The sequence below is a fragment of the Tursiops truncatus genome, chromosome 15, assembly GCF_011762595.2.
Source record: "Tursiops truncatus isolate mTurTru1 chromosome 15, mTurTru1.mat.Y, whole genome shotgun sequence".
Classification (NCBI taxonomy): Eukaryota; Metazoa; Chordata; class Mammalia; order Artiodactyla; family Delphinidae; genus Tursiops; species Tursiops truncatus.
Genome location: NC_047048.1, coordinates 17008741 through 17035152, shown reverse-complemented (window position 1 = coordinate 17035152; position 26412 = coordinate 17008741). Strand labels below are relative to the sequence as shown.

The 26412-nt window shown below is 53.9% G+C and overlaps 1 protein-coding gene across 1 annotated transcript in view; it reads right to left on the bottom strand.

The window, feature by feature from the left end:
- Positions 1-1056: 1056 nt before the first annotated feature.
- Positions 1057-26412, bottom strand: part of GSG1L (GSG1 like) — a 218095-nt gene continuing 192739 nt past the window's right edge. Inside the window, exons 6-7 of the mRNA XM_033840695.2 lie at positions 13342-13409; positions 1057-1743 (exon numbers count right to left, since the gene is read on the bottom strand). Of these exons, the coding sequence (XP_033696586.2) occupies positions 1646-1743; positions 13342-13409 (166 nt within the window). The 3' untranslated portion in view covers positions 1057-1645. The remainder of the gene's footprint in view (positions 1744-13341; positions 13410-26412) is intronic.

Here is a 26412-nt window from a genome sequence, read left to right as displayed (position 1 = left end):
GGCCTCTGGGCTCCTGCAGCGTCCCCCCCTCAGTTCCCCTCATTGAGGTAACAGCAAACACCGACAGAGCGTTTGTGTGCCAGGCTCCGTTCTACAAGCTTCACATACATTCCCTCCTTTAACCCTCAGAATAGTTTTAAGAGGTAGGTGTGCTGATGACCCCCATGTGCCCACGGGGTTGAGGCACAGAGAGGTCAGGTAACTTGCCCAAGGTGTCAAGTGGAGGAGCTGGGATCTGAATCCAGGCTGCCTGGTCCCAGAGCACTTCGCACACTGTCCTATATAATCATCTGTCTAGTTATGTGTCCTGCCCACCTGTGAGCTCCGTGAGGACAGATGCCCTCTCTGGATGGTGCAGTGTCCTGTCTCAAGCGCCTACCACAGTGTTCGGCACATAGTAGGGACACATGAATTATATCACTGGATAGATGGATACACAGATGGATGGATGGTTGAATAATGAGGATGGGTGATGCATGAAAGGACGATGGATGGACGTCTGATACAAGGAAGAAAGACCACTGATGGGTGGATAATGGATGAACGGATGGGTGGCTGGCTGGCTGGCTGGAGAGGTGGATGGATGGATGGAAAATGGCTGATGGATGGTTGGATGACGGGTTTATGAAAGAATGAAAAACATTCTCTACTTGAGGGAAAGCTCTAGAAATCCTTCTGGGAAGGGATGAGGCCTCTTGGAGTCAGGAGTCCTGGTTCAAACCCTCACCTGCCGTTTGCTAGCTCTGTGGTCTTGGCCAAGTTACATCATCTCTGTGACCCCAGGTTCCCTCGTCTTCACTATAGGAATGCTTCCCCAGTCACCTAAGCCTTAAGATTCCATGTAAATGTGGCTCTAGACACAGGGTAAAGGGTCCCTGTGGGAGGCAGGGTAGCTTAGCGCCTGGGCTTGAGGGCCTGTCTCTTGTCCACCCAAATCTCCCACCTGCCCGGCCCCCACCTCGCCCACCCTCTGGAATCCAAGGCAGCCTGCCAGCCTGGCTCCATCCTGACCCCACCCCCCAGGTTCCCCACTTTGCCCCACCCGCCCATGCTTCAATGTCTGGCCCTGACCAGCTCACTCAGGGCCATCTCATCTTCAGGTTCCTTAGGGACCTGATGGGGGGGCCAGGAGGGGGCAGCCACGGCCCAGAGAGCAACTGGCCTCCACACACGGCAAGGAAAGATTCAACAAGCATTTATTGAGCCCTTGCTGTGTGCCTGCTGTGTGATGCCCCTGGTGCCAGTGCCACTGCCCCTCCTTCAGGAAGCCCCACCCATTCCCTGCCCCCCGCAGGGCTCCGCACGCTGGGGACCTCCTGAACTTCCCGGCTGGCTCGTGGGTCCCAGGTTTTCGGTGGCCGAGGTCTGTGTCTCTCCCGGCATCCCAGCTGCACCCAGCAGGGCTCTGCATGTGGCGGTGGCGAGAGTTAGGAGTTGCTGTCCCAGAGTCACGCTGTGCAGCCCTGTGCAGTCCCTCTGGCTGCCCTGGCCCTGTTTCCAGGACCCTGAGACCCAGGCAGCGGCAGGCAGGGCAGGCCACATGTGTCCCACACAGGCCAGGTTTCCAAAGGCGCCAGACCAGTGGTCTTGCAGCAGGGGGCTGGTGCCGATGACGGCCCGAGGTCTGGAGCCAGGCTGGTCGCTGTCACACCCAGTGCCCCAGGACCCAGCACTGGCGGTTCAGCTCTGGCACCTCCTGTGCAGAGCTCCGGGGCCAGGAATCTCCCATGTGTGGCTGGTATCCTGCAGAGAGACGGTGTGGTCAGTGCCGACGGCTGCCTTCCTCCACCCCCACCCCATCGGCCCACCGACGCCCACCAGCTCCCCACCCACCCATCTATCAAGCTGCACCCAGCTCTCTACCCACTGTCCCACTCACCGTATCACCATCCGCCCACCCAGCTCTCCACCTCTGCCACGCCCCCATCACCCACCTCTCTGTCCACCGGTCCACCAACACCTAGACATCCACCTGCCAGTATCCGCTGCCATCCACTCACCAACCCACCAAGATATCCACCATCACTCACACACGATCCCCCCAGGAGCCTGCCACAGCCCTAGAACCCACTCAGGCATCTCCCACCTCTCAACACACCATACGCCCACCATTGCCTCATCCAGCCTCCCAGCACCCCATAATACTCCCACCAGCCTGGCTTCCCACACACACATCTACCCGTAACCTGAAACATCCACCCATCCGGCCACCCAGCCACTCTCCAACTCATCCGGTTACTCATCTGCTTCCCAAGCTGCCAACACATCCACTAACTCATCAAGTCTCTACCCCTTAACTCACCAACATACCCACCCAACAATCCCCACTGCCCCACCACCAACCCTGTACACCCACCTGCCCTGCCCTTCACCCACCCCACTCAAGCCATCCACCCACCAACCTTCCATCCCCCCCCTTCACCTACCCACACCCTCACCTGCCCCCCAGCCACCCACCCCGTCAGGCTTCCCTGGGCTCCGCTGTGGGCTCCCACATGCTTGAGGAGCTGTGGGAGCGTTAGAAGGAGAACAGTGTAGATGACTCCTGGGCCCCAATTGTACTTGACCTCAGGCCAGCGAGCAAGTACGTGGACGTCCCAAAGCCGGCCCTGAGCAGCTCCCTGGGCCGAGACGTGGGGCAGAGACTCTACCGCCTCCCACTACGGCCCTCTGCTCTTGACGGCCTGGGCAAGCACAGGGGCTGGGAGGCTCGACTGATCCAACATGCTCACTCTTCTGTTCTTGATTCTCGGAAGCTCGCTCCCCTGCCTTCACCCAAGCACCTCCTTCATGTCTTCCTAACACACCAGACCCATTTCCATCTCCAAGCTGGGACCTGCCTAAAATGCCCTTGTACCTACTGCTGAATTGAACACTCAAAGCCCAGCTCAAGTTTCTCCTCCTACAGGAAGCCCTCCGGACATCCTCTCTCCAGCCTCAGGGGTCTCCCTCTCTTGGAGCATCCACTCCAAGTGGTGCTCTGTCAGCAACCCCCCCAGCATTAGACAGCCCAGCAGAGAAATGGCTCAACCCCTGGAGAATATTCCACGGTGAATCAATGGAGCCAGAAAGATAAGAACAAAGGGGATCACAGGGAGGAGAGACTGCGTGGCATGGTGGGTGGGACTGGCTCAAAGGGCAAAGGGGAAAACTAACAGCGACAGAGTGCTTATAGTCTACACACCCTGCTAGGTTCTGTCCTCGCAAGCCTGAGCCCATTTTACAGATGAGGAAACTGAGACTCAGCCAACATAAGCAGCTGTCTTAGGATTCACAGCTACAGGCCTGCTGGGTTGAATCAATTTCTTCCTGATTCGAAACTTCAGCATTAAAAGAAATGTGTTCTCTGCTCATTTGCTTCCCCCTCCGAGCTCTAAAGGATGCTCAGATATACTTCTCATCCTTTAGGGTCAGACATCCTTCAGAGCAAGCCCCTTGAGGTGGGAATTCCTGCTGAAGGCTGCTTGCACTCCTCCAAGGACAGACAGCTCATCACTCTTCCTCCACCCCCAAAGTAGCTCTGACTATTGGGAGATTCTTCCCCATAACAAAGGCTGGAAGGGAACGGGCAAAGATGGGGACGTTTGTACCAATGGTGGGGAGTGTGCATGCGTGATTTTTTTTTCCTTTGGCGTTTCTTCTATTTTTAATATTCTTTAATGTTGGTGCTTTGCTAATTTTACTATATTTTAAAAGGGGGTGGGAAACATTTGCCAAACATTCTGGAATCGTTTGGCCTCAGGAAAAATGTTTGTTTTGGCCCCAGTCACTGAAACAGTTGCATTCTTTGTAAGTGCCTGCTGCTGCCAAGATATAGGTGTTGGGATTTTTTTTTAAATCTAAAAGCAAATATTTGGTGCACAGAAAGCCTTGATTGTTTTTCTAAATGACTTCTGTGAGTCAAAATCAGGTCAATTCGCTGATGACTGGGGTCCTCCTCCCTTCTCTAGCCTCCCAGGAGGGGCTTGGGGCCCAGAGCCATTTACAGTGAGGGGAGCCCTGACCTCACCATACACCCCACCAGCCCACCACGACTCCTCACTCACTTCCCTTCTCCTGGTTCCTTTACTTTGGGGCCAGTCACCAGCCAGGAAAAAAGGAAAAGCCGTATGCTATAAATCAGAGAATCCCACCTCAAAATGCCTACTGGCCCAAGCAAATGACATAATTGGGTGAAGTGGCCAGAAGCAGCCTTTCCTCAGCTTTGGTTAACTGTTGCCATGGGGAATGTGGGCTTGGGCCTCCCAAAATGATCAGAGAAACTGAAAATTGGGATTTTGAAATCAAATCTCCTGGCTTTTAAATGATGACAACTAAGGCTATTAAAGCATTTAAAACCGTCTGTGGGCCAAACAGCATCTCTCAGGCTCGACTCAGCCCACAGGAGGCCATTTCTGACCTCTGACTACTTCCCGGCCGGCGTCTTTGTCCCATGGCTCCGGGGTCTCCCCAACTAACCTGGGGACTCAGTGCCGTCAGGGACTGGGTCTGATTCATCCCGGAGCCCACAGCCCCCAGCACCTGGCTGGGCACAGAGCATGTCCTGAGCTGACTTTTTGTAACAAATGAAGAAACCATGCGGGAGGAGAAGGAGCGATCCCTGAGCTGGAGGCATGTGCTCGGCCCACCTTCCCTGAGATTCTGTACGTTTGAGAGTCTCTTTGCTAGCCTCTCCTCCTTTGGGTACAGACTCAGGGCAGGGAACTGTACTTGGAGTCTGATAGTCAAAGGTTCAAATCCAGGCTCCACCACTGACAAGCTGAGTGAACCTATTTTTTTTTTAAAGCTGTGTGACTTTTGACAAGTAGCTTCACCTCTCTGGGCCCGCAAATGGATGTTAGTTACAAAGGAGTCAGCAGACCCTGCAGGCCCCCTGCTAGAAGCCTTTCATTATGTGACATCAGAGAGATGTGAAAATTTAAAAATGCCAGTACAGAGGGGGTTTGGGTTCAATCACCTCTCTTCACAGATGAGGTGGCCAAGGCCCAGAGGTGGGAAGAGATCTATCCAAGGTCTCACTCAGAGGGTTGGCAGCAAGTACTGTGCTTCAAATTCCCTGGGAACCTCCCAGGCTTAGCAGAGTATTCAGCCCATAGGAGGTTCTCAGAAGATGTGATTTATCTTCCATTTTTGGTCCAAATATCAAACATGAAGTTTTTTAACATTCAGCCTCTTCCAGTCCTAACATCTCAATCCCTCAGTGGGAAATCACTGTCTCAAACTCTCTCCAAGGCACCAAGATCCCGGGAGATCAGCTCTCAGCTCTGCTGAATTGTGTGAAATCACATCCACTGTTCCAGAATGGATTCAGTGGGTTGGAAGGGTCCTTCAAGACCAAGAGCGGCATCACAGATGTGCAGAGAAATGGGGGTGATCACAGGGGAAGTGACTTGTCCAAGGTGCTCCAAAGCCAGTAGGGGAATTAGTGAGGGTGGGCAGGCGGCTGGTATTGACGTTCTTGACCCCAGAGGAGCTCAGCCTATCACAGAAGAGCCAGATGGACCCTCTCCACCAGCTGTCCAAGGTACTGAAGAACTCTCTCCAGGACTCATGGGCCCATCCAGAGCCTACTGTCTGGCTGCCCAACCTTGAACTCTTATCTCTAGAAAGACTTGGGATGTGGGGAGAGATGGGGAGAGGAATCAAGGTTGGCACGGAGATGTCTGGCTTTGGAGACCCTTCCAGCTAGTGACACCGTCATCCCTCTTCCATTGCCGCCCTGACTGCCTCTCCAAGTCAACCCTGCTCTGTAAATCTGCACGTTGAGGACGCTTCAGAAACTCCATCATATTTGGTAATATGTTTACTTGTTTCCTCCCGTTTTCCTCTTCTAGGCTGTATGTAACATGAGGACACAGGCTAGCTCTGCTTTTATTCATCGCTGTGTCCCTGGCACCCAGCACAATTCCACACACAATGCTGAGAGAGTAGATTTGTTGAATGAATACGATGGAGGATTTGGGAAGGATTTGTGTGGGATCCATGTGGAGGGGAAGGTTGGGTTTTCTGGTTTACCTTGGGGATGGGTTCTCTCCTAGGAGATCGAATGGGGGTCTCATCCCTCTCTTCACTAGAGTCCATCTGCTGGGGACTCCTTCCTGGGCCATAACATTCTCTCCATCTCTTTCCCACACTCGGGATCAGGCTGAGTCCATTGAACCTGCCACCTCTCCCCAGAGCCACTGATTCCTTCATTTCCTCATTTGTTGAGCACCTACTGTGTGTCCGCCTCCATCTGGGTGCTGGGTCTGCAGACAGGAGTCAGATGCAGACCTGTCCTCTGGGTGCTCACAGTCTAGTGAGGGGAAGAGATGACAAGAGCAAACATGCCTCCAGCTCTCACTGTGTCAGGAGCCATTCACTGTGCCTCGTGTTCACTGGCTCATTTAATCCTCAGAAATGGGAGTTAGGTGCCATTACTATGCCCGTTACACGGATGAGGAAACTCAGGCTCAGACAGGTTAAGTGACTTGTCCAGGGTCTTACTGCTGGGATTTGAACCTAGGCAGCCTCACTCCACAGGCTGGACTTGTAACCACTATAAAATTCTCCCTCATCTACTCCAGCGCCAGGGAAGGGAAATGCAGAGGTGAACACACCACCGCCGCTAGGGGCTGGAGAGGGGACTGGTTACTATTGCTAGAATCTGAGCTAGACTTGGAAAGCACTGTGAAGCTCACAATTCCACTGCTAGGGTTTGTTTTTTTGTTTTTTTGTTTTTTGCCAAAGGGAGGCAGGGAGCAGGTCATTTCAGGCAGAAGGAACAGGGTGTGAAATAGGTTCTTGGCAGGGAGATGAGGTTCTCAGGAGGTGTGAAAAGCTCATGATGTTGGTGGTTGGAGGAAAGCAAGATGGTCTGTGAGGCTGGAAAGCCCAGTACACGGGGCTGGAGGGGTGAGGAGTGCAAGGCTGCAGCTGCAAAGACGCTGGGTGCCAGGTGTAAACGGCCCGGCAGGCCCCTGGGGGTACAGGGCTTATCCTGCACCTGGGGTTTCTGCTGTATCATCAGACTTACCTGAAGCCAATTCCTGGCCTGCCGCAAACCAAGGAATTGGAATCTCCAGGGAAATCTGTATTTTAACAACTGGCCCCAAGTGTTTCTTAGGATCGGGGATGATCGCAGCAACACTGCCTTGGGCACAAATGGGCATAAAGAACAATGACGCAGCTTTGAGCTTAGAGTCGCCCAGACTTCTAAGCGAAGAAAAATGACACTGTTGCTCGGAATCCAAGGCACTTCACCTGTAAAACGGAAACAGTCCTCAGAGAAACTGCCCCATGGAGACAAAGGGAGCTCAACCGTTCACTGGAAAGGTACTGAGGCCCAAGCCCGTGCTAGGCACTGGGACTGCCACACAAATGTGGTGACAAGGTCCTGGTCCTCGTGACATTTCCATCCCAGCGGGGAGAGAGTTCGCAAAGGAGGATTCCAAGAGTGATGAGTGACTGAAAGAAAGCGGAAGCACGAATGGGATGGCTGGGGAAGGCTTCCCGGGGAATGTCCAGGAGGGTTGGCACAGGACCTGACACCCACCAGGGATGCTCTCACAGGAAGGTTTGGGGCTGGGAGGGGGTGGAGAAGACATGATTTTGTGTCTTAGGAAGATGGATGGGAAGAGAATCGGCCCTAAAAGCAGCAGTTTCCATCCAGAAGTTGCTGGAGAGCCCAAACAGATGACAAAATGCAGACTCCCTCCTGGCAGCAGCCCAGGGACAAGTGCAGTTCAGAATGTGGTCTGTGGAGCAGCAGAAGCAGAGTCTCTGGAAATGCAGAACCCCAGGCCCCACCCTGATCTCCTCAGCCAGAAACTCTGGGGTGGGACCGAGCAATCTGTGCTTCAGGGAGGCTTCCAGGGGATTCCGATGCTGACGCTGGCTCAGCTCTCTCTACCCCAGTGCCAGGGTCTCAGTTATCTCCAAGCTGCATGGCTGTCTGTGTGTCCAGCAAGTTGGCATTGATATTTATTTCAGAAATATTGTCTGTTTCCATTTTAATAAAGGAAGCAGACTCAAGCAGTACTATATTGGATTTGATTTTGATCTAATAAAAATGCCAAGTTGCTCTGAGCCCAGAAAAGTCTTCCTTGAAATTCCCTCTGCTATTTCAAGGGCAGCGGTGGCACAGACTCGTCTAGATGGAGCGCCCAGAAGCCACCTCTATACCCGGCGAGTGACAGCCTTTCACTCAGCCCAGCCTCACAGACGCACCTGGCAAAATCAAAAGCTTGTCTCGGGCATTGAACTGGACAGCTGCAATCAGCCGCAAACCCCAGCTGTCCCTAAAAGGAAGATGCAGACACCTGGACCATGCGGCAGCACCGCCTCCATTAAATGCCACATCTGATGTGCCCCCGAGCTAGCTGGTGGCACTGCAAAGCCCCAAAGGCAGCTTTCAAAGGCAAACTCCTTCCTCAGGAAGAAAAAAGAAAAAAATGTGGCAGAATCTATATCACAGCAGCCCAAGAAAAAATAGCAACTTTTGGAACAGTTAAGATAACCAAAAGTTCATGTAACTGTTTATGTAAAAGTGGCTTCTCGGGTGGGATATGGTGGGAGAAAATGAGAAGTTTAGAGAGGCAATTCAGCACCTACTGTGTGCCACCCACTGCTTTAGGCTCTCAGGATACAGGCGTGAACAAAACAAAAGACAGGGTGCCTAATCTCATGGAACCCAGCGGAGAAAGGCAGCAAAACAAAAACCAGGTATGTAAGTATAATGTCAGAGAGGTACAGATACGATGAAGAAAAGAAAACACAGTGATATGAGGTCGACTGGGGAAGCTGGTGCAGGTTAGGGGAGCTTCTCTGAGGAGAAGCTTAAAGAGGATACAAGGGACTTCCCTGGTGGCGCAGTGGTTAAGAATCCGCCTGCCAATGCAGGGGACGCGGGTTCGAGCCCTGGTCCGGGAAGACCCCACATGCCATGGAGCAACTAAGCCCGCGAGCCACAACTACTGAAGCCCACGCGCCACAACTACTGAAGCCCATGTGCCTAGAGCCCATGCTCCGCAACAAGAGAAGCCACCACAATGAGAAGCCCGCGCACCGCCATGAAGAGTAGCCCCTGCTCTCCACAACTAGAGAAAGCCCATGTGCAGCAACAAAGACCCAACACAGCCAAAAATAAATAAATAAATTCTTTTTTTTAAAAAAAAGAGGAGACAAAGCCAGCCATGCAAAGATTTAGAGGGAGAGCTTTTCAGGTGGAGACAAGAGCACGTGCAGAGATTCTGTGGAGTGAATGAGTTCTGTATGTTCAAGAAAGAGAAAGGCCAGGGTGGCTGGAGCAGAATGAAGGAGGGGAGAGTGGGAAGAAATGAGGTGGAGAGTTTGGGGGCCAGAGCAGGAACGGCCTGGTTCCAGGATAATGGGAGAGATCTACACGCCAAGCTGAGTTGTACTTCCCCGGGGGACCAGAGATCTCAACAAAGTCAATCTGCGTCTCAGAGCCTCAGCCTCTCAGTCTACACAATAACAACACTCAACCCTCCTTCCCAGGGCTGTGCCAGCCATCAGATGAGACGGCTGTGAAGTGCTGAGCGGGACCTGCACACAGTAAGTGCTTAATAACGCAGGCTCCCTGGCACTCCTCCCCCCACCCGTGCGTCCTGCTGGCAAGTCAGTACACCAACCAGATCTGAGCAGTTGCTCAGTAGAGAAATATTGCAAAACTTGTCCAGGACTTTCCAAAACATTTTCTTGGCCAAAATCCCACTAGCAGCTAAGAGGCCGCATTCTGGAGACGGTGTCCTTTCCCTAGACGATCAGGCTGCTCTCCAGCCCATGAACCATGTGAGGACCCAGTCCACAGGTGGCTGGGCCCTGCATCCCCAAACGCTGCCTGGGGTCTGGCAGATGGGGTGTGCCCAGCCCACATTCGGGTGCCTCCCCGTCAGCTCCGACAGCAGATGGGGTCTACCTCTTCCTCACTGTTGTGACTCTGAGACCCCAGCGCCTCCGCTGGTCCCCAGGGAAAGACAGCCATCCGGATAACTCGGCTACCTGACGAAAGGCACACATGGCAGAGGTGCTGGGGACTCTGAGGTTCCTTCTTCCCCGAGAGGCTGGGACCTGGAAAACCTGTGGGGGCCACAGGCCCTTCCCCACCGGCTTCCATGCTTCTCTTTGAGCCCCAGGGTGTTAGGACCTCATGGCTTCTCCATCTCTCCCCACCCCACACAATCTCCCTCGACGGTCTCAAAAGTCCCCCAGCTTCAACTGTCTCTGTCCTCAACCCTACACGCCCCTCAAACTCGTCCTCTCCAGGTCCATCAGTGGGTGACATCTGGCCCTTGACTGCTGGCCTGAAAGTTCTGTGCGTATCTTAGGTTCCTGGCCGCCTCCATCCGTCACCTCAAGTCACACAAGCTGAGGCTGTGGGTGCGCCCTCCCTCCCAGCGGAGCAGGCTGCTGACCTCCTACGGCGCCAGAGCTTTCTCCACCCACCCCAGGAGAATTCATGCACCCCACCCTACCCCAGCAGCCTTCGAACAACGCCTGAGGAGAGCTACTGTCATGCCCGGGGGGGATAACTCAGACCGTGTGCTCTGCACTGGCTCCCCAGGTCACCCAGCAGGGCCTACAGTGATAACCAGCCTGGAGCACGGCTTCCACCTGCCTGCCTTTCCCTGCTTAGTCCGCCTCCCCGGCACCTATTGTATTTTCCAGGATCACCCAAATAAGGTGCTTGCTGTTGGGTCCTTATCTCGGGATCTGCTTCCACAGGAGCACAAAGCACTCAGACGACTCTTCTTGTCGTCTTGTATCCTCCCACTTTTATCTCTGTTGCCATAGGTCAGGCCACCGTCACTCCGGGAGATGAGGGGACAGCATCTAAGCTGGTCTGCTGGCCTCTACTCTTCCTCCCCTCCCATCCTTTTCCCACATTGCAGATGGATGGAAGGAGGGATGGATAGATGCGGATATAGGTAAAGATGATGTAGACACAGATATAGACACAGCTATAGATACAGATACAGATAAATAATCTGGGCAAGTCTCTTCCGCACTCACAATGCCCCTCCCCCCACTGCAGAGCCAGCTCCTTCCCATGGTCCTGCCTCCTGGGCACCCCAGCCCCGTCTCCTCCCGCATCCCAATCCCCAACCCCCATCGCTTCCCTGCTCCGGCCACGTGGCCTCCAGTGCTGGCTGCTGTGGAGACTTGGCACCTGCAGGCCCCTCTGCCTGGAAGGCTCTTTGTTTGACTGACTCCATCTATTTCCTTAGGCCCCAGCTCCAGCGGCCCCTCAAAGAGGTGGCTCTAAGGAGGCCTCCCCCGATCCCTCTTTATCATCGCGTTCCTTAGCACTTGAGATCACCATGCTTGTTTCTGAGTTCACTTCTTTCCTGATTCTCCCTCCCTCTGGACTCCCACCCCACAAGGCAGGAGCTTTGCCTGCTCTGGCTCCCGGCTGCCTCTCCAGTGCCGACACAGAGGGTCTGCACAGCTCAGTATTTGCCGAGGGCATGAAAGGTGGAATTCTCTGCAGGCTGTTGACCTGGGGAATGCATGTGATGCCTGGGAGGTGAAATGGACGCCAGGACAGAGGTGAGGGGCTGGGTTGGGGGTGCAGGGCTTCTGCGGCTCCGCCGACACTGGCTGTCCTCACTTTCCATCCCAGGGCTCGCTTTCAGGGCCAGATTTGCTCTCTGGACTCTTTCTTCCATCGTCAGTCCTCAGGGATCTGGCCTTTCCTCCTCCCAGCTCCCTAGCTGCCCCCACGACCTCTTTCCACCCAGGGCTTCCTGCCCACTCTGCAGGGGCCTCAGGGGGCTCCGGCCCAAGCAGGGGAGCCGGTGGCCCTCTGGAACATGCCAGGGCTCTCAGCCTGTGTCCCTACCATGTGCTTCCTGAACCCCTCTGGTGGATTCCTGCTCTCTTCTGTTATCCCTGAGGCAGGTGCTCCCCAGCCTCCTCCATGCCCTGGCTCCTGACCCCTTCCTCCAGGAAGCCCCCCACCCTGACACCTGCCATGAAGCCACAGTCTGTGGGCCCAGCGTCCACCCCAGTTCCTCGGGTAGGCAGTTAGCATTCTGGACATCTTCCTGGGCTGGTGTCTCCTACAGGAGCCTCTTCCCTCAGCGTGAAGACCAGACCCTCTCCTCCTCTCCAGCCGGGCCTCCTCCCAGGCTCCTTCACCCGCCTCCATCTTCTCCTCTCAGCAGAGCCATTTCTCACTCTGTTACTAGGATCCCAGGGGTTGGGGGCAGACAAATCTGAGTTTAAATCTCTGCTGTCTTAGTTCAGATTCCCCAGAGGCAAACCCTGAGATAGGAATTGGAGCAAAGGGGTGACACTACAAAGATGCAGGGAAACTTGACAGAGGCGGGGACATGGCCCAGGGGAGGGAAGGCGGCCAACCCAGGCAGCTGCTAGACCTGGTAAACCTGGCTAATCCTGCAAATCACACACCTCGGGGTGATACCACTCAAGGGGCGAGGGAGCCGGGGTATCTATATACCTGCCTTCTGTGGGTGGAGGCGGGGCAAGCCCCCAGGCACAGAGATGCAGATACTGGCAGCTGGGAGGCCTCGTAGCTTCCTAAAAGATCTGAGAGATACAGGCAGGGCACAGACAGCACCTGCTCTAAGGGCTCTGCCACTGAGTAGCTAAGCTGTGTGACCTTAGGCAAGTTGCTCCACCTCTCTGAGCCCTCATTTCTGCAAAGTGTGGTTAGTAATCCCGGCTGTAGGGGTTGGCGGTCAGCAAGAACAGGAGATCAGGCATAAAAAGCCCTTAGTACAGAGCGGGGTGGGCAGGGAGCACGGGGTGGGCATTCAGCAGGCTCGGATGAGATCCTGCCACTTTAGTCTCAGCTTCTTTCTTTTCTGTGCAGAGCAAGGCCTTTCTCTCCTTTGACCTCCCCTTTGCTTTCTGGTCCAGACATTTGTTTTCTGAATAGGAGCCCTAGATTCTGACCCCCACAGTGAGGCATATGAAGTCAGTGCATTCTGAGCTGCCACCAGTATCCACTGCTCAGACAGATCTTGTGAGCTATCACCTCCCTGGCTCGGCTAGCTCTGCCCCGGAGCCGTTGTCCCTTCCAGCCAATGGCTAACCCCGGCCTGGATGGAGCTGTGGTTCGCCTGCCTGTCTTTAAGGCACCCCCATGTCCCTCTTGCTCCCTTAGCATTCCGACCCCATTGCAAGGGCCGTGGCTGCCACGTGCGGAAGACTTGCTCTGCTAAGACCCCAGCCTCAGTTTCGCCATCTGCAGTATGTGTCTGGGGGAGAATGCAGGGGGGCAGGGAGAGGTTGGCCTGGCCCATCTCCGGGGTCCTCTCTTCTCAGACAGCTCACGAATCTGCAGCACTGGCTCCTGCAGGTGAGGCCACTTACGGGCAGGGTATCTCTCGTGGTGGCAATCCAAGCGAAAGTCCTCCTCATGCCCATCCCCCTTCTCCATCCTGGAAAGAAAAGAAGCCAAAAGCCAGTGTAAGAAAAAGCAGGCTGAGCTGGCAGAGACCCGGGACCTGGAAAAGTGCAGCCCCGCCCCTCTGGGGAACATTTTGCGAAGCAACGTGGCCCATCGTCCCACGGGATCCTTCCCACGGCCCTGTGAGATGGGCATCGTTATCTTTCCATTTTATTGATGAAGAAACTGAGGTATTGAAAGGTGATGTGACCAATCAGGTGCCATGCAGCTGATAAATTAGAGGCGGAATAGGGATGCAAACCTACGTGCTCTCACAAAAAGATGTTCAATCACATGCAAATAGCATATGACACGAGAATGTGTACAGTTTGATTTGCTTAAAAATTACACACGAATATGCACAAAACATTACTTGTCAGAACATATACCAAAGGGTTAGTGGTGATTAACCCCAGATAATGAGAATATAGCAGATTAAATCTAGAACCTTCTTTTTGAACTTACCCCTATTTCCTGATTTGGGGGCAAAGGACTTTTATTCGCTGCGACACTTTCTTTAACTAAATCAAAATATTCCCTAAAGTCATTTCTACATAGAAACAAAGCCCTGGTCTTCTGACCTCTGCCACAGCTCTCTTTCCCACCAACAACTGTGAGCATTTCTCCTCTGGCATCTCAAGATCACTGCAGTTCCAGAGGGAGCTGTCTCTACTGGCCTGGCCGGGGATGGGATGACAAGCACAGAGCAGAGGAAGCGTCAGAGTGGAAGCAGCTGCAGATTCTCCAACACATCCCATCCTCACCCCCATCCCACCGATGACTGAGCCAGAGAATGGGCAGGGCCACAGTCCCACATGGCACTCATCCACGTGTAACCCAAATACATTCCAGAGCTCTACGAGGTCCGGTCCACATGTGCCTCATCTTTAGACAAACATAACCTAGGCCTCCAACGTAGAAACAATTCCAACCATTACTGTATGTCCTAAAGAACACCGAAAGCACCCCCAATTCCTTATCTGTGGCCCTGCACCTTGACATCGGCCCTCTATTCCTTGCTTTGCTTTTACTTGCCTTGCAGCTGTCCTAGAACCTCTCTCATCTCACATCTCACTTTCAGGGCCCCCTACACTCTCTCCAGTGCCCCCAGCATGGAGTCTTCCCTCTTCCCCACCCTCCTCTTCTTTCCACTGCTCTCCTCTTTTCTCTCACGCAAGGATGTCTCAATTCTTTCCAAAGCAAATGCCCCACCCCTGTTTTCTGACTCTTCCCATCACCTCTTATTCCTAGTTGCATAGCTGTGTCCAGAAGCTTGGGGCTAGAGGAGACGTGGGGCAGGCAGTGACTGACAAGCAAGCAATGCCAGAAGTGTCCCCAGTAGAAGGGAAAGAAATACTCATGCAATGATAATTTGGGTCTCCTAACATTGTTCATTCACACATTCAGCAGGGATTTCCTGAGGCCCTGCTCTGTGTAGTTTGTACCAGATGCTGTAGAGGGTGGAAATGTCTACTTCATAGTCTCTGCCCTCAAAGAGCTTCTAGTCAAGTAGGAAGTCAAGCATGCACACGAGTTAGAAAATCCCATGCATTAAATAACACACTTCGGGATTGCCTACGATAATGTCTGTACCAGGGGCTATAGGCCTGTGCTTCCCGGGAGACAAACCCTGAACACAGATCTTATTAACAAGGACCTTCTGTGGCCTAGGAAGCCTCAGATGGCAGAACAAAGGCCTGAGTGTAGATGCTATAGGAAGGCAGATATCCTATAGATAACTGACGCTATAGGAAGGTTCAAGGGAGGTTCAGTATAAGGGAAGATGTATTTTTGTTTGTTTGGTTGGTTGTTTTTTTGATTTTTGTTTTTTAGTGGAAACATTCTTGTTAGTTTCCTTATACCACAGGCTTGTTTAAAAATTTCCAACTCTATGGGCTTCCCTGGTGGTGCAGTGGTTGAGAGTCCACCTGCCGATGCAGGGGACACGGGTTCGTGCCCCAGTCCGGGAGGATCCCACATGCCGCGGAGCGGCTGGGCCCTGAGCCATGGCCGCTGAGCCTGCATGTCCGGAGCCTGTGCTCCGCAACGGGAGAGGCCACAAGAGTGAGAGGCCCGCGTACCGGAAAAAAAAAAAAAAAAAAAAAATCCAACCCTATAGACAGAGCAAAAGTCCCCCTATAATTAAACCTCCATGAAGGGAGATCACCACAGATAGTAGTTTAGGGTTTCAGAATTAATACTTTTTTTTACATAAATAGCCTCAAATTAAACAGATTTTTTTGTAATCTGATTTTTTTTTTTTTTTTTTTGCAGTTGAAAAGCAGCCACAGACAATATGCAAACAAACGGGCACATTGGGGTTTTTTGTTTGTTTTTTTTTTTTGCAGTACGCGGGCCTCTCACCATTGTGGCCTCTCCTGTTGCGGAGCACAGGCTCCGGACGCGCAGGCTCAGCGGCCATGGCTCATGGGCCCAGCCGCTCCGCGGCATGTGGGATCTTCCCGGACCGGGGCACGAACCCGTGTCCCCTGCATCAGCAGGCGGACTCTCAACCACTGCGCCACCAGGGAAGCCCAGGGCACATTGTTTAATAGATGGTTATGTACAGCAGGTGGTGGCCTGGACTTGGCTTCCGGGAGATAGTAGATTTAACCTCTGGTCTAGCCAGTGGTTCTCCGTGTGGAGGCCCCCTGAAGTCACCAGGGGAGTTTCAAGTTGCCCGGTGATCACAGTGTACAGCCAGGGTTGAGATTCACTTGTGTCGGGACCAGCAGAGGCTGCACAGGAGGAAGCGATGCTGGAGCTGCATCAGAGAGGGAGCTGGGATCCAGCCCAGGTCTACCTGTCTTTCTGCTGTGCTGCGTGGCCATTCTGGGAAGAGCTGGTTCCTTGCACAAATGCAGCCCTCTCCACCAGGTTCGCCAATGAAAATAAACGGCCTGCAGGGTCCTGGCAGCTGTCTGGTGAGTGGCTAACGCTCGGTTACGGCAACGCCTGTGACCCTTTGTCCCCCTAACCCCCGTGCTTCCTGGCAGAAAACACGTGAGGACAAGAGGATGCTTTGGGCACAACTGAGACCTTGGGCCCTGCAGTGAGGCAGGATCATGGCTGAGCCCAGCTCTGTTATGAATGGACAGCTCACCCGCTCTGAATCTCTGTGATCCAGAGTTTTCTACGTGGCCATGGGCAGGACAGTGGTGGTAGGAATGACTGTAGGACAGCTACCACTGCCCCACTGGTTGTTGTGAGGTCAGAAGCCCAGGACCTGGCACGGAGGGAGGGCTCAGAACAGAGTAGCACTACTACTGGTTTTCAATCTGTTTAATCACTGGTCTCCCCACAAACATTTTAAACTCAGAGAGAAGAAGGATGGAGTTTATCTCCTTCTCCACTTGTAGTCTCTGGGCCTAGCACAGCGATGGCACAAAGTATCCCAAAGAATGTCAGAAGGGAGGGAAGGGAGAGTGGGGTAGGTAGGGAGGCAGGGAGTTGAGGAAAGGAAGCCAAGGCTAAGAGCAGACCACCGGGGAGGCAGCCCAGGTTCATCCAGGGAGCCTGAGCTTTGTATTGAAAGAAAAGGAAATACTCAACTGTCACTAGATGACTATCTTCTTTAATTCGAAGTACGTCCTGCAGGAAATATTATGTGCTTTCTGAAGACAGGGTTTTTTTTGTTTTTTTTTTTGATGGTGGTGTGAGGGGTGACCCACGCATCTAAATAAGTGCCTTGAAGGGTTAGCGGGGGATGCTTGGGGTGAAGCAGTGCTCAGAAGGGGCAGCGGGTGGGGCCCAGGGCCCCTCAGGTCCTCCACGCACCTGCTGTGTCACCTTCCTCGCCGGGTCTCAGCGTCTCCTCTGTGAGCGGGTGGAGCGGTGGCTCCACCATGTACTAGCTCTCTGAGTCTGGACACGTCCCTGTCATCCCTGAGCCTCGATTTCCTCATCTGATAAATGGGCATAATGACGTACCCACGCTTAGGGTTGTCATAAGGATTCAGTGAAGAATACATGCTCCAGCTCCATCTGTTTGGCGTTCTTACAGCACCGCCTGCACTTGCTACTGTCATAACTGTTATTATCATCGTTGTCGTCATCCTCATCGCTGGGGCCTTTGCGGTCGGTCACTCTGTGACTCCACCTCCCAGCTCCTGATGCGGAAGGCTATTATTTTAACATATTAACCAATGCTTCCCCTCAAAAACCCCCACATACACCCCTTCCTTTCATCTCATCATTTTGACCTCGTTACGTCAGGAAAGGGATGTTTTCCAAGAAGCAGAGAAAAGGCTTCAAAGTATGAAACACCTCTGGATTCAGGGCAGAGGGAAGCACAGGGAGTCACAGCACAGCCTTATGCCCCAGAAGAGAAGAGTCTCCCCAAACTGGGGACAAGGAGAGTCAGAGCAGAGGCTGAGTGAACCGATGCTGTGATGTGCAGAAAGGTGAATGAGCCCTAGGGAAAGGCGACAGAAACAGAGGTAACTGCTCAGACTTTCACAGGAGAGAGAAATAAACGTGTACATTGTTTAAATCCTCATTATTTGCGGTATATTTACACCTCATTATTTGCAGTATATTTACACTGATTCAAACCTGTATCCCAACCACAGAGGCACTACCATCGTCATCGTTACCATCATCCCCATTTTACAGATGTGAAAACTTTGTAACTTGCCCAAAGTCTAGTGGTGTGCTGGTAAAGATCAACAACCAGCTCTACAAGAGAGGGTGCTCTGCTTTGGGGTGTCTGTGGACCTCTGTGGGGTGAAGACTCCCAGCACGGCTGATCTGAAGCAGAGAAAAGGCTTCAAAGTGTCAAACACCTCTGGACATCACTGAATGTGTGATGTCACTGAACGTGGCACCAGGAAGGCATCTGTACACTCTGCTCTCATGGGCCAGCTCCACCTCGGCAGCTGGCTGGTGGCAGGGCAGGGATTTGAACTCAGGTTTATCAAGAAACAGGCCCAGGCTTCCCTGGTGGCGCAGTGGTTGAGAGTCCGCCTGCCGATGCAGGGGATGCGGGTTTGTGCCCCGGTTCGGGAAGATCCCACATGCCGCGGAGCGGCTGGGCACGTGAGCCATGGCCGCTGAGGCTGCGCGTCCGGAGCCTGTGCTCCACAACGGGAGAGGTCACAAGAGTGAGAGGCCCGCGTACCGCAAAAAAAAAAATAAAAGAAAAAGAAACAGGGCCCAAGCCTGTTTCCATTGTGACCTGCAGATTCCCGGCTGGCAAGGGATGCTCTGTCAGACTCACCATGGGTACACCTACACTAGGAGGTCCCAGTGGAAAGCGGGGCTGGGCACCATCCAACTCGGGCTCTCCCAGAACAGCCAGCAGGTGTGCAAATGGCGGCGGGGGGTGTGAGCACACTGTCACAGAGTCACTGCCCCAATGACCCACAACATCTGGAATCGGGTTGAGCCTGGGCATTTGCTCTTTCTGAGAGAAGAGAAGGACGCAAGCGATGGAGCAGGGAGGCTCCGAGGATTTGATGGTGTGAACAAATGTCTTGTCTTACGGAGAGACCCCGGCACCTGCCCATCTAATTCCAGAGCCAAGTGTGGCCACAGCAGCTGGGGCACTGGCAAGAGGTCTACCGGGTCTTACCTCTGTTGTGGCGGGAGCCCCAGGCCTCCCCAGCACACAGCTCCCAGCACGCGCTCCAGCTGCCGTGGCCCTCTCTGCGCCATCCTCAAAGCCACACCCTTTCTTGCTGCCCCAGGCTGGCTTGTTCCCCAAATCTCCAGTCACTTCCTGGTATAAAGCGGCCGTCTACGTGGTGGGCTTCTCAGACCATCTGATAAAGGACTAGGTTTTTCCCCCTTAATTTTCAATCTACCTCGGACCAAAGTTTTAATAAAATACAATAAAAATGAGTTGCTAGAAAACGAAACACACACACACACACAAAAGGTAAGCTTGGGTGTACCAGCGATATCAACTCACTATGAAAGTTTCCAAACACGTGTCTCAGTTCCTCTCCTTATATCATCATGGACATTTGCAAATGGGCCCCGGTCCAGGGACCACACTTTGAGTAGCACTGAGGTGTAGAACCCTTCTTTATCCACTGGCCTCTACTGGCCATGTCCACCTCCTGACCCATAACCGGGCTGCATCTGCTCTGTCCTCTAGCCCAACGTTTCCCAAATGTGCCAGTGCCCACAGATCACCCGAGGAGCTTTTAAAAATGCAGATTCTGGTTCAGTGGGTCTGGGGCAGTGGGTCTGGGGCAAGGCCTGCATTCTAACAGGTTTCCAGGTGGGGTCGATGCTGTTGGGCCCCAGACCACATCTGAGGAACTAGGCATTGGACCATGGGCTCTGGGCACTTGTGAGGCTCCGCAAAGGGTCAGCCCAGTCACCCTCTACGTCCTGGGCTGTCACCCAGTGGGCCCAGGCCTCCAGTGCCTTCCCCACAGTCCCAGCTGCAAATGAGCTTCACCGAAGAGCCCGCAGTAGTGACGGTGGGAAGGAGGGCACCCGGAGCCCTCCCGCCTCCACTGGGCTGAGATTTGGAGAAAACATGGAGGTCAGGGAGCAGCTGTCCTGCAGGATCATTTCCAGTTCAAGGACCACTCTGTTCTTTTCGCTTTCCTTTCACAAAGCGTTGGTCATCGAGCTAATCTTGGGAGGGCCCTGAACCTTCCATGGCGCCATCTCTAATTTCTGGGCACCTCGCGAGAGGTGCAAGGCATCCCTGAGAAGTAATATTCAAGCAGCGAGAGTGGAAACAGACAGGTAAGAGGGAGCTGTGCTCGAACACGTCTCAGAGGTTAAATGGCTAAGAAACAGTCACAGAGGACAAAGAACACAATGATTTTTTTTTTTTTTTTACGGTACACGGGCCTCTCACTGTCGCGGCCTCTCCCGTTGCGGAGCACAGGCTCCGGATGCGCAGGCTCAGCGGCCATGGCTCACGGGCCCGGCCACTCCACGGCATGTGGGATCTTCCCGGACCGGGGCATGGACCTGTGTCCCCTGCATCGGCAGGCAGACTCTCAACCACTGCGCCACCAGGGAAGCCCGAACACCATGATTTTTAAATGATGCACTGATGATGGAATGAAGGATGAAATTAAAAGAAAATTTGTCAAATAAATGACCACAGGTGGGAGATTAAGATTCTATAAGATCCCAGCGGAAGTGCCATTCCAAGACGGCGGAAATAAACGGGTTTTTTAAAAGATTCTTTTTTTCTCTCTCTTTTGCCATTTTGTAAGATCATCATGATACAGAACGGCTGGAAAATACAGGGAGGATAAATAGCCACAGTGCCAGTGCCCCCCCGACCTTCGTGTGTGCTGACAGTTCTACCTCCTGTTTCTCTACTGGGTTTTAAAAAGACGCCTCTAGATATCAGCGCCTTGAGATTATTTTGGGAACAGCATGGGCTAGAAATTACTACTCAGGAAAACAATCACTAGCGTTAGTGGAGTCCCTACCCCTGCACCCCGTGCCCGCCTTCAACAGGTCTAAAGGCCCCTGACAACATGAAAACCTCTACACCTGACTTATCTCAAAAGTCAAAAGACCAGGTGAGCAGAGGTGAACGTGCCTGAGCAGCGTGCTGTTCAGCACGGCGGCAGCAGTGTGGGAAAGGCCATGCAAGCAAGACCAGTGGCAGCTCCTAGAGGACAAAGGTCACCTTGGCCAACAGACTGACCAGCGACCTCCCCACAAGGCTCCTTCCCCTCTGCTGTCACCCTCTCCATCCATCCCTTACTTGGGAATAAAGAAGGGAGTGGACCTGTATCCCTGCCCTGTGGAATTTGCATCCATGGCCAGTGCTGAGAGAGGACGGGCGGGGGAATTCAGTCCAGTTCAGAATCGATGCTTGAGGACTTCCTTGGTGGCGCAGTGGTTAAGAATCCGCCTGCCAATGCAGGGGACATGGGTTCGAGCCTTGGTCCAGGAAGATCCCACATGCCGCAGAGCAACTAAGCCCGTGCGCCACAACTACTGAGCCTGCACTCTAGAGCCCGTGAGCCACAACTACTGAGCCTGCGTGCCACAACTACTGAAGCCTGCGCACCTAGAACCCATGCTCCACAATAAGAGAGGCCACTGCAATGAGAAGCCCACGCACCGCAACGACGAGTAGCCCCCGCTCGCCGCAACTAGAGAAAGCCCGTGCGCAGCAACGAAGACCCAACACAACCAAAAATAAGTAAAATTGATTCTAAAAGAAAAAGAAAAAAAAGAATCGATGCTTGAGGTAAGATCTGCAGGCCCAGAACCAACAAGGCGAAGAATGGGGGGCACCCCAGATAGAGAGGACAGCCATCCTGAGGTTGCATGGAAGCAGAACGACTCTGTCTGGGGAACTTCCAGGGGAGGGGCAGCTGTGTGCAGGCGAAGGGGCCCGGGTCCACAGGGAGGCTCATAAGTTATGGGGGGGGGGAGCTGGGCCTTTGTCCTGAGGTTGTGGGGGAGGCACTGCAGTGTTTTAGCAGAAAGATGAGGGTAGAGGCACCCTGATCACATTAGCATAGTGAAGAGGCTTTGGCTGCTGGGGGAGGACAGATGTGGGCTTTACATCTCACCTCCACATAGGAGGTGAGAGCTGCTGCCCTGGACGAGGATGACGGGAGTGAAGACAAAGAGAAGTGACCCACCGTAGGGGAAAATCACTGGATTTGGGGTGTCCTGACATGATGTGCAGATGTCTGCTTGCACAAGCAGGACCACCCTGGGGAGGAGTGTGGAAATAGGACCAGGTTTGGGGGAGACCATCATGAGTGGGTACTGGCTGTGTTGATTTTTGATGCCTTTGAAGATCCAGAGTGGAAACATCAGGGAGGCGGCTGGATATGGGGCTGGGGGTCAGGAGGGGACTAAGAATTCAGGAGTCCTGGCGCGTATGTGGCCGCTGAGGCTAATGTCGAGGAAGGGCCTAAAACTGACTTTGGGAGCATCTCCATTTAACAGAACAAGGAGGAGGGGGTGGGAAGGGCTGCCTGGAGACCAGAAGAGTGGCTGGTGGGAGCTGGGCGGGAGGGTGTGTGCACATCATCTAGGCCTCTGGGAGCTGGTTCAGCGGAGTCAGGGGTGGAGGGCAGCTTGCAGTGGGTCGAGCCATGAGGGGAGGTGAGGAGGTGAAGACCAGCCCTTCCAAAGGTTCGTGACAACAGACAGAAGAGAGAGCAGAGCCAGTGGGGAGTGGGGTCCTTACGGCCCTTTCTGCTCCAGCCATGGGGATGGGTAAAGAGGGGGTGGTCCTCCACTATGCCAGAACGACTTATGTCCAAGCCAATCGCCCCCAGGTTGGGGTGCAGCTTCTCTGCATCTGCCCAGAGCCCCGTGAGGCCTGGCACTCAGGAAGGAGGCTTGGGGATGGTCCCCATGCCACCTTCTCATCCCAGTAACATCCAGTCCGCTACTGCGCCAGCACCGCCCCCCACCCCAAATGCTGTGGGAGGACGAGAGAGATGAGACAGCCAGGCCGAACTCCCACCCATACCCTACTCTCAAATCACACCAAACTGCTTAGAGTTTCCTAACTACCCTTGCGTGTTGCCCGTCCTGGCCTTTGCTCGCACTGTTGCCTGTGCCTGGGAACGCCTTCTCCCACCCACTGCCCATCTGGCCATGCACACTGTGCGTACCTTTAAAAACCTGGCTTGAGGGTCTCGTCTGTGAAGGCTTCTCTAGCCTCTGCCTTTCCCAGGGTGCCCAGCCCTCCACCTGGAGTGACCTCCAGGAGACCCCATCGCGGCACCCAGGGTGATTTGCTGCACTCCCTAGACCAGAGCGGGGGGGCCGGCAGGTGATGGAAGAGGCTGGAAGGCTCTGAGGTGAGTGACTCACCTGGGGACTCACAACTAATAAACTGCAGAGCTCATTCCAGCCCTGGTCTATTTCCTCATGGCTTCCACAGGGTTAAGTGAGAGTGTACAGGTAAGGCCCTCGAACAGTGCTTGCAACAGAGGGGACTGCACCACTATAACGAACAATATAATTACTACAGATAGTTGATAACTTGTTGAGCATCTGTGGCTCTAGGTGTCAGGGACAGAGCGGAAGCCAAGAAAGCTCACTGCTCTGGCGTGGAGGCAGATAAAGTGCGTGCACAGGTTCAGAGACTGGGACGCGCACCTCACGCCCTGGAGCAAGGGCATGTGACGGGGTGATCTGACCCTGGGGAGGGCAGCTGCGCTCCTCCCTGGAGGCCCCGGCCCTTTGCTCCCACCCACCCACGGCAGCTTCCCCGGGAGCGGGATGCTGGCTCAGTTGAATTCCCCCTGGAGTCCAATCCAACAGCGTCTCATTTCCTTCCCCGCATTGTTAAACGAGATCTGAACGTCAAGCATTCAAGAAAGCCCCGATGTGCAGATATTTACCTTTCGTCCTGCAGCTTTCGACCCTCCCCTGGGAGGCCCGATTAAGACGCCCTTCTTGGGGACGATAGGCAGGGTGAGGCTGGGAGGGTTTAATGCCAGACGTTTCTCAGAGCTGGGACAGGCAAGTTTGTTCAGAGGAAGCAGGCTCGCCCTCCCCCACAAGCCCAACATACAGGGGCACACTGGCCCCTACACATGCATACGCGCGTGCACACACACACACACACACACCCATACCTTTCTTCCACACACCACTACATTTCACAACCTCTGAAAACGGTTCGGGATCTGCCCGATCACTCTTCAGACTCACAACTGGCTCCTGCAGAGAAAAATCCAGCAGGACAGGGACGGGGTGCAGTGGGGTGGGCGGCAGTACGGGCCCTCCTACTCCATCAGCCTCCACAGGGCACCGTCTTGTCCTCAGTCAGGGGTGGCTCTCCGCTGATAGGAATGGCAAGGGCGGGGGCGGGGGGCGCCTGGGAAAACCTGCACCCTCTCCAAGGGCACGTCTTATCCCACAGCGCTCTTCCGTATTCACAGCCCACCTCGCACCTCACCCACCTGTTTGCTGTGGTTATTTTTTATTTTTATTTTTTTTGTGGTACGCGGGCCTCTCACTGTTGCGACCTCTCCCGTTGCGGAGCACAGGCTCCGGACGCGCAGGCTCAGCGGCCATGGCTCACGGGCCCAGCCGCTCCGCGGCATGTGGGATCTTCCCGGACCGGGGCCCGAACCCGTGTCCCCTGCATCGACAGGCGGACTCTCAACCACTGCGCCACCAGGGAAGCCCCTGCTGTGGTTATTAATGTGCTTCTTAGATGCCCAATATCCACAACACTGTCTTCCCCTCCATCCTAAGCTGGTCATTCTCAAGCTTTGTACTTTGTATCAGTCGCAGAAGGGACACCTGAAATGCCCTCCATGTGCCACGCACTGTGCTTACCACGTGACCTGGGTCCAATTTGAGCCTTCCCGAGATGACGAGAGCTCTGGGTTCTCCTACTGTAGGTCAGCGGAAATCGACCCAGAGGCGCTCAGTGACTTGCCCCAAGTCACATAGCAGTGAGAAGACAGAACTGGAAAATTCAGGTCAGGGGGGCCCTCAAACCCCTATTCTCTCCACAGCACGCCCTGTTCCCCAAGGAGTAAGAGACGTGGGCAGGGGGCTCAAGGATCTCTTCCCTCACGTCCCTGGCTATGGTTTCAGGGACTCTGGCCACTGCAGGAGTTCAGCCCTGCTGCTGGGTCCCTACAGACCTGTGTAGACATCTGTCTGTGTGCTCTGAGCTCTTTGCAGAGAAGGTACCAAAAAAAAGAAAGAAAGAAAAAAAAATGAACAGCCCAGCTAAGCTGAAGTGTTCTCCTTGGAGAGGAAGGGAAATAAAATTTGATGAACCTCTGCATAATGTTCAAGTTATGAACATGTAAAGTGATATTCTGCACATATGCTGGGAAGCATTTATCTTCTCCCACATCGTTGGGGCCTGAGCTGTTCAGGACCAGCGAACAGCAGCTTCTGGCTGATGAGGTACAAAGAGGTCCTGTCTTCTGCCTCAGGAGAACGAGGGAGCCCATGATGCTCCGGGCTCTCCCACAGCCCAGGTGACAGAAGATGCGGTGTTCATGGGGCAGCTTTAGACACAAGGCTGCCCACACAGCTGCTGTAAACACTTCCTGAGCACCTACTACGGGTCCCGTGCTCTGCCAGTCATCACCACCTTCCTAGTGGACGGGCTCTTTCCACAGCCGTGAGCAAGGCGGGCCTGTGTGCCAGGCTGGCCTGACCTCCCTGACCACACCTGACAGGCCCAGGACTGGACAACTGACCTGGGACTTTGATGAAGGGGCACTGGGATGCTGAACCTGCCCAGTGATGGTGGGGCTTGAGCTGAAAGTGGACGAGGCAGTCAGGGCTGAGGTCTCCAAAGAGAAGTATTCAGCCAATCACACACACACACACCCCAAACTAACCCCCAAAATGTTAAATGAGCACCTATTAGGTGCCTGGCCCAGTCCTCGGTGCTCAAAATACAGTGGGGAAGAAGTCAGCAGAGCCCTTCCATCATGGAGCTCCCGGTCTACAAACTACCAAACAGATAAACAAATAAAATAATGTCAGGGGCTTCCCTGGCGGCACAGTGGTTGAGAGTCCTCCTGCTGATGCAGGGGACACGGGTTCGTGCCCCGGTCTGGGAAGATCCCACATGCCGCGGAGCAGCTGGGCCCGTGAGCCATGGCCGCTGAGCCTGCGCGTCCGGAGCCTGTGCTCCGCAACGGGAGAGGCCACAACAGTGAGAGGCCCGCATACCGCAAAATAATAATAATAATAATAATAATAATAATAATAATAATAATAATGTCAGGTTGTGTAGGTGCTATGAAAAAATAGCAATGATAAAGAGTGACTAGGACAGGGTGTATGGGGGTGTACAAATTTAGATGAAGTGATTAAGGAAGGCTTCACTGAATACGTGACATCTGAGCCATGACCTGAGTGAGCCAACCAGGTGAGCACTCCAGGCAGGGGCACAGCAGGTGCAAAGGCCCTGAGGTGGGGATGAGCTTGTAGTGTTCAAGAGACAGAAAGGAGGCTCATGGGGCAAGGGAGAGATGATGGGGTCTGCAGCAGTCAGAGGGAGGTTCTGGTGTGGCCCCCACCATCCTCCACCGTGCTACTTCTTGACT